The sequence below is a fragment of the Lepisosteus oculatus genome, unplaced genomic scaffold (genome assembly GCF_040954835.1).
Source record: "Lepisosteus oculatus isolate fLepOcu1 unplaced genomic scaffold, fLepOcu1.hap2 HAP2_SCAFFOLD_76, whole genome shotgun sequence".
Taxonomy (NCBI): Eukaryota; Metazoa; Chordata; class Actinopteri; order Semionotiformes; family Lepisosteidae; genus Lepisosteus; species Lepisosteus oculatus.
The window spans coordinates 301,645-314,332 of record NW_027168320.1 but is presented as its reverse complement, the minus strand read 5'-3'; the positions used below and the strand labels follow the sequence as shown (position 1 = coordinate 314,332).

General features: G+C 40.8%; 1 protein-coding gene across 1 annotated transcript; it reads right to left on the bottom strand.

Moving 5' to 3' along the window:
• Positions 1 to 4,196: 4,196 nt before the first annotated feature.
• Positions 4,197 to 8,978, bottom strand: LOC138234849 (uncharacterized). Its single transcript, XM_069186693.1, has 9 exons — positions 8,793 to 8,978; positions 8,540 to 8,674; positions 8,225 to 8,290; positions 7,661 to 7,752; positions 7,413 to 7,539; positions 7,198 to 7,318; positions 6,607 to 6,665; positions 6,385 to 6,499; positions 4,197 to 5,819 (listed from the first exon to the last, which is right to left on the bottom strand). Exons 1-9 carry the CDS (start codon positions 8,868 to 8,870, stop codon positions 5,803 to 5,805), a joined length of 810 nt encoding a protein of 269 aa, XP_069042794.1. The 5' UTR covers positions 8,871 to 8,978; the 3' UTR covers positions 4,197 to 5,802.
• Positions 8,979 to 12,688: the final 3,710 nt, after the last annotated feature.

The window sequence follows — 12,688 nt, the reverse complement described above, 5'->3', positions numbered from 1 at the left end:
AGCACAGAACGCCGTCAAACCAAATGCATTTTAAAGACCACGACTTGTGGATATTTCCACACCCTTTATATCAAACTATCAGTGAGCTAATTATCTTTTTTTAAACCTCCGGTTTTTCATCGATGCGTAATTACGCACGAACTGGAACCCGGGGGACCGCTGTGTGCACACGTTCACAACGCGAGAAATACTGTTCAAATCGCTTCGTGCGAAAAACCCGTATATGACCATAGGAAGCAGAACAGCGCAGTCTCCCATTACCCAGACTGTAAGCACGGGAATAAAGCTTTGTTTGACTTCTGAAACCCTTCCTTTACGTCCTGTTTTCATTCAGGTAAGGGTCAACTATATTGAAAATACTACTGACAGCAGGAAGATTAAAATATTCTTTACTCAGCATCTTATTAAAAACAGCTCCCATGATGTTCAAACCGATTTTTTACACAGAACACTGACACAGCTTTGCATTCTGAATCTCTTTTTCTCATGCTTTTATTTAATATGGCACAATGCACTGGGATAGGGGTATTCTGTTCACAAACCAATAGCATTTAAACCACAGCACCCACAATGCTGCAAGTGTTTTGCACACTAAGCGGGTCCTCTGACTTTTCCCAGCTTTATTTTGGGTTGTGGAACCTTTCTTTATATTTTTTAGGATTTTCTGAAGATAACACTACAGGTGGGATGGGTGGGTTGTCTTCATGGCTCAATAGCATTTCAAATACAGCACCCACACTGCTGAAACCAAGTGTTTTACACACCAGACAGGCCCCCGAACCTCATACAACCTTACTGTGGCTGTGGCCCCTGTCTTTATTTTGTAATGAGTTTCTGAAGATAACACTACAGGTAATACACTGGGACAGGTGGGTCGTCTTCATGGCTCAATAGCATTTCAAATACAGCACCCACTCTGCTGAAACCAAGTGTTTTACACACCAGACAGGCCCCCAAACCTCATACAACCTTACTGTAGCTGTGGCCCCTTTCTTTAATTTTTTATGATTTTCTGAAGATTACACTACAGGTAATACACTGGGACGGGTGGGTCGTCTTCATGGCTCAATAGCATTTCAAATACAGCACCCACTCTGCTGAAACCAAGTGTTTTACACACCAGACAGGCCCCCAAACCTCATACAACCTTACTGTAGCTGTGGCCCCTTTCTTTAATTTTTTATGATTTTCTGAAGATTACACTACAGGTAATACACTGGGACGGGTGGGTCGTCTTCATGGCTCAATAGCATTTCAAATACAGCACCCACTCTGCTGAAACCAAGTGTTTTACACACCAGACAGGCCCCCAAACCTCATACAACCTTACTGTAGCTGTGGTCCCTTTCTTTAATTTTTTATGATTTTCTGAAGATTACACTACAGGTAATACACTGGGACGGGTGGGTCGTCTTCATGGCTCAATAGCATTTCAAATACAGCACCCACTCTGCTGAAACCAAGTGTTTTACACACCAGACAGGCCCCCAAACCTCATACAACCTTACTGTAGCTGTGGCCCCTTTCTTTAATTTTTTATGATTTTCTGAAGATTACACTACAGGTAATACACTGGGACGGGTGGGTCGTCTTCATGGCTCAATAGCATTTCAAATACAGCACCCACTCTGCTGAAACCAAGTGTTTTACACACCAGACAGGCCCCCAAACCTCATACAACCTTACTGTAGCTGTGGCCCCTTTCTTTAATTTTTTATGATTTTCTGAAGATTACACTACAGGTAATACACTGGGACGGGTGGGTCGTCTTCATGGCTCAATAGCATTTCAAATACAGCACCCACTCTGCTGAAACCAAGTGTTTTACACACCAGACAGGCCCCCAAACCTCATACAACCTTACTGTAGCTGTGGTCCCTTTCTTTAATTTTTTATGATTTTCTGAAGATTACACTACAGGTAATACACTGGGACGGGTGGGTCGTCTTCATGGCTCAATAGCATTTCAAATACAGCACCCACTCTGCTGAAACCAAGTGTTTTACACACCAGACAGGCCCCCAAACCTCATACAACCTTACTGTAGCTGTGGCCCCTTTCTTTAATTTTTTATGATTTTCTGAAGATTACACTACAGGTAATACACTGGGACGGGTGGGTCGTCTTCATGGCTCAATAGCATTTCAAATACAGCACCCACTCTGCTGAAACCAAGTGTTTTACACACCAGACAGGCCCCCAAACCTCATACAACCTTACTGTAGCTGTGGCCCCTTTCTTTAATTTTTTATGATTTTCTGAAGATTACACTACAGGTAATACACTGGGACGGGTGGGTCGTCTTCATGGCTCAATAGCATTTCAAATACAGCACCCACTCTGCTGAAACCAAGTGTTTTACACACCAGACAGGCCCCCAAACCTCATACAACCTTACTGTAGCTGTGGCCCATTTCTTTAATTTTTTATGATTTTCTGAAGATTACACTACAGGTAATACACTGGGACAGGTGGGTCGTCTTCATGGCTCAATAGCATTTCAAATACAGCACCCACTCTGCTGAAACCAAGTGTTTTACACACCAGACAGGCCCCCGAACCTCATACAACCTTACTGTAGCTGTGGCCCCTGTCTTTATTTTGTAATGAGTTTCTGAAGATAACACTACAGGTAATACACTGGGACAGGTGGGTCGTCTTCATGGCTCAATAGCATTTCAAATACAGCACCCACTCTGCTGAAACCAAGTGTTTTACACACCAGACAGGCCCCCAAACCTCATACAACCTTACTGTAGCTGTGGCCCCTTTCTTTAATTTTTTATGATTTTCTGAAGATTACACTACAGGTAATACACTGGGACGGGTGGGTCGTCTTCATGGCTCAATAGCATTTCAAATACAGCACCCACTCTGCTGAAACCAAGTGTTTTACACACCAGACAGGCCCCCAAACCTCATACAACCTTACTGTAGCTGTGGCCCCTTTCTTTAATTTTTTATGATTTTCTGAAGATTACACTACAGGTAATACACTGGGACGGGTGGGTCGTCTTCATGGCTCAATAGCATTTCAAATACAGCACCCACTCTGCTGAAACCAAGTGTTTTACACACCAGACAGGCCCCCAAACCTCATACAACCTTACTGTAGCTGTGGCCCATTTCTTTAATTTTTTATGATTTTCTGAAGATTACACTACAGGTAATACACTGGGACAGGTGGGTCGTCTTCATGGCTCAATAGCATTTCAAATACAGCACCCACTCTGCTGAAACCAAGTGTTTTACACACCAGACAGGCCCCCGAACCTCATACAACCTTACTGTAGCTGTGGCCCCTGTCTTTATTTTGTAATGAGTTTCTGAAGATAACACTACAGGTAATACACTGGGACAGGTGGGTCGTCTTCATGGCTCAATAGCATTTCAAATACAGCACCCACTCTGCTGAAACCAAGTGTTTTACACACCAGACAGGCCCCCAAACCTCATACAACCTTACTGTAGCTGTGGCCCCTTTCTTTAATTTTTTATGATTTTCTGAAGATTACACTACAGGTAATACACTGGGACGGGTGGGTCGTCTTCATGGCTCAATAGCATTTCAAATACAGCACCCACTCTGCTGAAACCAAGTGTTTTACACACCAGACAGGCCCCCAAACCTCATACAACCTTACTGTAGCTGTGGCCCATTTCTTTAATTTTTTATGATTTTCTGAAGATTACACTACAGGTAATACACTGGGACGGGTGGGTCGTCTTCATGGCTCAATAGCATTTCAAATACAGCACCCACTCTGCTGAAACCAAGTGTTTTACACACCAGACAGGCCCCCAAACCTCATACAACCTTACTGTAGCTGTGGTCCCTTTCTTTAATTTTTTATGATTTTCTGAAGATTACACTACAGGTAATACACTGGGACGGGTGGGTCGTCTTCATGGCTCAATAGCATTTCAAATACAGCACCCACTCTGCTGAAACCAAGTGTTTTACACACCAGACAGGCCCCCAAACCTCATACAACCTTACTGTAGCTGTGGCCCCTTTCTTTAATTTTTTATGATTTTCTGAAGATTACACTACAGGTAATACACTGGGACGGGTGGGTCGTCTTCATGGCTCAATAGCATTTCAAATACAGCACCCACTCTGCTGAAACCAAGTGTTTTACACACCAGACAGGCCCCCGAACCTCATACAACCTTACTGTGGCTGTGGCCCCTGTCTTTATTTTGTAATGAGTTTCTGAAGATAACACTACAGGTAATACACTGGGATAGGGGGGTGCTATTCATGAGTCAAAAGCTTCATCACAACATCTGAAAATTTTAGATTTTACATTCTTTTTATTTCCCATGTTTCGTTTAGTTTTTTCCTAATTTCACATTTTAAATAAGCTATATCTGTAATCACAATGAAGGTGTGGTATGCAGTCTTGATGATGTGACTGTGTAACCATCAGGCACGAAGGAGAGAAAAACAAAAAACTCCAAAGGAGAAAAAAAATCTCTGGGGGTCCAAGGCCTGATGGTTGACCTCCCCTCCAGGTCCTGGTTGTGTATGACAAATAGTTACTAGAAACAGTTCACATGCACAACCATGCAGATTGACACGGTGAATTCTATTTCATATATTATGTGAGACTAGATGTTAATGTTGAGTGTGTCCCATCCACTGGGTTGAGCAGTACAGGATCTTGAGTTTTGTAGGCTGGGTTCCTTGCTTCAGAAATCCAGGAGGATCCCTTGTCATGGGGGACGGAGCTCAATATCAACCAAAGGCACCGAAGAGAGAACAGTGGCAGGCATGGTGTGGAGAAAAAAAAAGGGTTAGACACAGAAAAAACAATTGCAACGTGGTTGTCTACTTACCCACTTGATATCTATGTTTCTGCACCTCCTAAAGAATTAGATCACTTGGGATAAAGAAGACTACAGAGACGATGTAGAAGACTACAGCATTGTTAAATATGCTTGTAGGTATGGGGCATCCTTAAAAAGGTCTGACATATATTTCCACAATTTAGGGGCTGTGTGCCTAAATGCTCTGCTACGTGCTTGCTATTGTTAACATAATCTGTTCATTGATCTAGACAGCATCCTACAACTACCTTAACCTTACTGTAAGAAAAGTATCACTTTGGTGTCTAGGCTGTTCTTTTTCATGAGTCTCCACTCCTGGAGATGTACATGGTACGATATTGAAAGCCAGTGGGGTTCGGACTTCGATGATGCAATTGTGTTTTATTGTTCCGGTTAGAATCCTTTTAGCACTGTGCCCTGTCTGAAGGTAGATAGAGTACTGTTTTGGAAACCTAATAAAAAGGAATCACCCTAGATACACTTCTATTTGATAGAAGCCATTTTTCTTTGATCTTTCTCACAACGGAGTGGAATTTCTTGATTAATCTATCTTACTAGGATGGATACAATTTTATCTGGAAATCTTTCACATAAATCATGTCATGGTGACATACTGTCGTTTTACATTTCTTTGCACTACTACAGTGATGTTAACAGTGTGTAGTGATCATATTTAAAAGGGACTGTGTTGTGTCATGATTAACTTTTTTACTGTTTTCATACAGACTTTGTTTGGTTTCTGGCAATAGATAACAAATGGTTTCTAGTGATTTTGTGTTCTAGTGTTTTTCATTATTGTTTGGCAAAGTGTACGAAAGTTTACTCTTACCCAAGATAAAATTTTTGGGGGGATATTGAAACTTGTACTTACGTGTCTTTTGGAGGTGAATTCTGCTGAGAACACGTTGACAGTCTTCTTGAGTTTCCAGCATGTCTTTTATGTAATGCTCGGGAGTAGGGGGTGGATGCTCACTCATCAACAGTGCCTGAAATATAAAACCGTAAGAAGGGTTACGAACTGCAAAGGATCCAAGGAGTATAAATGGGTCACAAATCAAGATCTAGGTATTTGCACAATTTGCCAGATCTCTCTTAATCAAACTCCTTTTTTCTTACTTTGTGTTTTTACAGCAAGACGTTATATTGTTTCTGTGCTAAATGGCAAGCTCTTTTAGGTGTTCATGGTTGTGTCTTTGTTTCTATACTATTGGAAAGAAACCTAGTAAGTGATTTGATGCATCCATGTCTAATCATTAATCTGACACAGTAATTCTATCTTTGAGATGCCTGTGTCATGTAATAAATTGCACAGATTATCAGTAATCTTTTATGTGTGCCTTCTTTGGTGTGTTTTTTGAAAAGTTATCTCTAATTTATAGAACCATTAATGCCAGAAGACAAGCCTGCAATCCAAACTTCTTAACAATAACAAACAATTATAACGTCCACTGAAATATGTCATCCTACTGTATGTTTCTGCTGAATCTAAAACTACATGTCCTGCTTAAAAAACCCTTTCATAGTGATAGTTTGCATGCAGAGCATACTCACCAAACTGGGGTTGGCAAAATGTACATATCCATGTTACTTCATTCTTTGCGCTTTCATACTCTTCTTTTGAGATGCACAATTCATGGAACCAGTTTTCACAACTGTCACACTGAATCTACACGGACAGTAAACCTTATATCAGTTCAGCTATCACCTTTCACTGGCATGTTTTGTTATTATGTGCTTACATTACACATACAGATAGAGATGATGTTCACTTACCCAGTTTGTCTGCCGCACTGGTGTTTCTCCACACATCAGGCACATGTCCTGGAGAGGAGCTATAATAAACATGCCAAATAGACTGATTTTTCCAATGTTATCTACAGATCATTGTTGCATAATTGAAGACAGTTTGATAGAGACCTTTTCGTATGCACTTTCCTGATTAGGTGTTCTACTGCTTCTTAAACCGCACATTGTCATGTCTCAGAATACTCCTGTCAACACCTGTTACCCTTTTTTGCGTCAGCGTGTGTTGCTATGATTTTAAGGGGGCACATGATAACACAGCTATCATGTTTCAGTTTGCTTTGCTTCACTATGGGCAATTTAGACCCACACTTTTCCCAGACAATGGTTGTGTCAACCACGACGAAGGCCAAAGTGTCATTGAATTTTAACTGTGTGAAATGTGATTTAATTAACTTTTCATCACTGTGTTATATAGTACAAAAAGAATACCCAAATGAGTTCTGCATATAAATAAATTGAGAATCTTTTTCATCCAGACTTGTTACAGAGAGAGAACATGCTTCAGGAAAATAATATACACCAAGAAACGTAGGCAATGAGGATCAAATGGTACAATACCTGAAGCCTCAAGAATTCTGATTGACAGGTCTTCCCGCAACTTTCTCATTTCTTTGGCACTGCTGTTTATTTCGATATATGTTGGAATATCCGGGAAATTGTTAATGATGTCTGCGCCCATCTAACAGACAAAAGTTTGTTTCAATTATTTCCCTAAAAATCTCTCATACAATAGTTTTAAGTCCAAAATTTCGGCGTGGAAAGGTTATGCTGACCTGCATCACAAAGACCCCACAGCTTGAGGCATCTGCTTGCCTGGTGTGACCAATCACGCTTGGGTGCCAGTTGATATTCAACCAGTCTTCTTTTCCTAGGACATTCCTTCGCATCTTAAAAAAGTCCCTGTGAATCAAAACAATAGGTTATTGATAAATGAGGAAATATTTGTCATGCTGAACTTGAACCTGAAATGTATGTGTGCCCCTGCAGAATTTCACCACGAAACTAATGCTTGATTTCTTACCTGAACCTTTTTGCCGCTGCAGTGGAGTCTCCCATCTCATCACTCCCCATAGGGTCGACCACAAAGACTTTCTGGGATGGAGCATACAGATACTGCAAGAAACAAAGGGCCCATCATCAGACATGAAGTTGCATTTAATGTGGGGCCAGACACACAGGCAGTTTCAGGAGTTTTATGTTGTTTAAACAAAGGTTTTTAATATTTGAATATTTTATATATATAATATTTATATTTATATATTATTTAACATTTAATATTTTGCAAACCTCGGCAAAGACAGTCAGGAAATGACCTAACAGTACTTTTTTTCCTACATGACACTTTGACTTGTTTGGTTGTCTGTTCATTACACAGCAGTATTCACAATAATAATTTAGGAAAAGTGCACTGTCACCATTGCCTTGGACACTCACTATCAATGTCCACCTTTTTTAACAGGAGAGGAACACATACATTGTGACTTTGTAATTTTTTTAGATGCAACAAGGATAATCACTTGAACTGTAATGGTTCCAGGTGTAATTATAAACCTACGCTGTTTTGGATTACCTGCACCACACTTACCAACAATTTCCAGTGGACACCAGTGTTAAAAAAGCTAATAATGGCTTCATAGTTTTCAAAGTTGACCTGTAATGAAAAGAATGACAAGATTAGTACAACAGGCTGCCTCACAGGGATGGTGTGCTACCTTTGAATTTTGATTTCTGACTATAAAGGTAGTTTCTTTAGGCAGCACCATGGGCACAGTTGTGACCTGTTTTGATTGCTTGTAGCTCTCCTTGTTTCTCTATTGATAAAACAATCATCAGTTAGTGAAAAACCATGTTTGCCCCCTCACTAATGTAATCCATCAACATTTGTGTTTGATGTCCTTACCTTGGACAAACGTTGTCTAGCCATGCGCTCTCTATTCCCACTCATGATTACACCAGTTGTGTAGTGGTTCATTAGGAAAACCTTCTTCCCCAAGTCCATGGATTCTTTCGCTACTTGAAAGTAACACTCAATGGTCTTATGGAAAAAGCAAACACAATTGAAGAAGATGTGATTTCACGCACTCACACACATTTGATTACACAAAAGCTCAGAAACCTTAACAAATGCATGCAATCAAACACTTTCATCTTACCTCGCCTATGAGCCACTCATCTGGTTTCAGAGACACAAACTCCGAGTGTCTGAGAATATATGTGTCTGCACTGTGCATGGATGGCAAAACTGCAACCACTAATTCACTCGGATTGATGTTCCAAAGGGCGTGTACCTAAAAAAGATTTACCAAGCCAAAAGCATACACAAGAGATCACTGGACCTAACATAATGAAAATTGAGATTACACACCACAAGTATAACACAAGTATGTCAACAAGTATAACAAGTTAGAGAGAAACGACAAAGAACACCTACAGTAGTAGAAGATGACATTCATAAGCTCTGAAAAAGAAGTGAATGTCCACACAGAGAAATATTTGAAATACAAATCCTACCTTCTTTTTGAAATCTGTTTTCTCTTTTATAAGTTTTGAGATGGGGCGTGCATCACAGTGTGGTGTGATCACTTCAGCCATGCCCACGGCAGCTTGCTTGGGTGACACTTTCCTTTCTTCTTTGTGCTGCCATTCTTTATATTCTGTGGTTCCTGCTTTCCCCTGCTGTACTTGCAGGCCGTTGCTGTCATCTGGCGATTTTTCATTTGTTTCAATATTTCTATTGCTAACTTTTTTTTCCTGTGTTCTCATTTTTTTGGGGATTGGAATTTTCTGTGGTGCGCTGTAGAATTTATTTTTTGTTTCTTTGCCTACACCTGGTGCTCTCTTTGCCCATTGTTCCTGTGCATGTTCATGACGTGTCTTAGTGGTGATCAATGGAGCCGTCAAAACCTTTTTGGGGAGAGCATTTTGGATTATATGTTCTCTGTACCGGCCTTGGAGGGATTGTCTCATTATCGTAATAAACTCTGCTGGCCTCAGTTTCCTCCTGTGCTGAAGTATTGAATGCTTGACAATGCCAAACCAGGTCTCAACATGACAATTAGTGGCTCTTGTTTGTGCTACCTCTGACATTGATATGTCTTTTTTGCTGTCTGAAGCATATCTTGCCAGGTCACCCAACAAAATTCCACTCCACAGTGGAAATAGTGCCATGTATCTTTGCAACAGAAATCTTATTATGTCTTCACAGAAATAGGGGTTCACATTGTGTTGTGTCCCATAGTCATCATGTCCTTGAGCTGATATGCTGTCTTCATAAATACCTTTGAACTCCACAGCGAAAGGAGAGCGGCCCAGGCTGCCTCTCATTTTTGGGTACAGTACCTCATCTGTGTCTTTGACTTCTGCTTCCTTTTCCATCTGGTCTGGTGTGGTTGTTTGAGAAATGTAAGCGTTAAGGAGGCAGACACTAGATTGGACTTCATTTGTGAACCTCCTGCTTGAGAGTACAATACACATGTGTTTGAAAACATTTCTGGCGACACTCAAAGTTGTGCTGTTTTGCAGGATGGCAAAGGAAAATGTTGCAAAGTCTCGCAGTCCTTTGTCTGTTGTTTTTTTACTAATTGCTTGAGAGACAGCCTTTATGACATGGGCAGAGCAAAGGTGCAGAACAGTGAACATCTGAAGTTCTGTGTACTTAAGTTTGCCTTGGCAGACTTTCATTGCACGATTTAAGTATGCATGGATGGTGTCCCCATTGAAGGCAAAAAGAACACTGTGAATCAGGGCCCAGCTGTAGTCAGTTTCTACATGCTGCACTCTCTTGGTAGTACATGTTGAGATGTCAAACATGAATTTCCGTAGCCAACGTTCTATACTGACAATGGTGTGGTCAGTTGTCAACATTTCAGACACTGGTAATGGAGGCTTTCTTTTTCCACCTCCAGGTAACGTAAGACTGTAGTACAAAATTCTTTTGTTCTCCGATGGAATTTTTCTGACTACCCCTCCTGTTGCATCCAGGTAAAGGCTGACTTTCTCCTTCATCTTTAGATGGGCAATAAGAATTCGCATACTCTGTTCTGTGTAAAGATAGGCAGCAAATGTGTCTAACTGCAAAATCTGTATATATCCTGGGAAATGGACAATGTCGAAGTCGCATGCTTTCATATATTTTTGTGCCATATGTAATTCAAACACTGGATCATAGTGAATGCGTTTACTGTTCCTGAACTCTGATGAAATGACTTTCAGGACATTCTGTGTTAGTGGTTTAGATAAATTGCCTGCTGCAATTTCAGCAAGCGGTGTTCTGCTCAGGTTCCTGTAGTACACATTGCTGATTCCTTTTGTGAGGGCACGGGCAATCTTTCGACGATAAGGCTGACGTGCTTGTCGAAATTTTGTTTCCCTTTTACTGTGCTGTATTTGCCCTGCTCGTACAACATCAATTGTGATGTCATCATTGCCCATTGGTTTGTGTCTTGTTGTCATAATGTATTTTACATTGCAGGACCTGAAGGTACAGACTGCTTTTATCATCAGAAAGTTTTTTTTTTTTCTGCTGTTCTCTTTCCTGATGTATTGGTATTTGAAGGCTATTGGGCAACAAGGATTTATCTTCCTGAACTCGTTATATAAGATCTGGGTCCATGGTCGTCTTAGTTTAGATGTACCTTTTAGAGGTGCTATTTTTCTCCATTGTTCAGCCTTTAAACATACTTGGAAAGTTTTAGGCACAGACATAATCTTTCTTAATCCCCTTTTATCCTGAGGTGATGTCCCAGATGAGCTTGCCCCCTGGGAATATTCACTGTGCTCTTCAGGCTTTTTTTCTGATTCTACACAGATTTTTTCTCCCTCTAACATGTCACCACTGTCTGTGCTGCCGTGTGCTGCCCATGCATCTTCTGTATCTTCTGATGAACTTCTGAGCTCTGTGTTGCCTTCCAAACTATGTCCCTCACTTTGACTTGAAATATTGACTATAGATTGTGTACTGTCATCTGGTTTGGAATCCCTACCAATACTCTCCTCTTTCTGCGCCCTAAGCACTTTGGTTCTTAGTTGTTTTCTATCTTCATGCCAAATCACTGATAACCATTTCTTGTTGCTGGGGCATTCCTCTCCAAGGAGTCTGTTTGACAGTGTTGACCACATACTGTCATTCCACCTAATTTTTTTTTCGAGTTTAGAAAACTTCAGAAATTCGTTGATCACATTCCCTACTCCACCAGCCCTTGACCACAGGTCTGGCCTTCTACTCCTCTGTCCTCCTTTAACATGTGACATTGCCAGCAATCTGAAAAATAGAGAACATATCTGAATGGACTGGAAACATAATTGAAATTCAATGCCCAATGGATGTTAATAGTGTAGGAGCGCAACAGATGTACAAGTCCATTAAATGGTTTTAGTTCTGTGTTTAATTTTACGGGCCCTATATTTTGATATAGCATCAATCACAAAACAGCATTCTGTCACTGTCACAACCACCAGCTAGCGGAGAATAACTCACAAAAGAACTAACCACTACCAGCAGCGGGTTAATTATAACAAGCACCGCCGCACGTGTTAATCCATCAGCACACACTCTACTGTGCGGCAAGCAGCACAATTTTAACCATCCAAACCCTCGGTATTGAGTCTTCTCTTTGAGAGCTCTACCTCGCGTTTACTCTAAATCTCGCTTACTGGTTACTGATCTCCCTTTTGCCTCTCGACCTTGGGCCTTGCCTTCTGTTTCGGATTGTTTGCTTCTCTCTGTACTTCCTGGATTTTGATCTACCTTTCGCCGATCGACTATGATCTTGCCTGACGTTTCGGATTGTTCTCTTGTCTCAATAACTACTTGCTCCTGCGTCTGCACAGGATCTGCATACCTTTTCACTGAGGATTCCTGGCAGCCACCACATAAAAAAAAACTAGAAAAGAAGTATGTGTTTCTTTTAAAAAAATGTTTTTAAAGAAGTCAACATATCTGGGTTGTGTTTGCAAGATTTTTAAAAATTGCAAAGTTTTTGTGGGTATGATTGTAAAAAATCAAATCATAACTGAAGAAGGCTCCATGGTCAAAACATTGTGTTTTCTT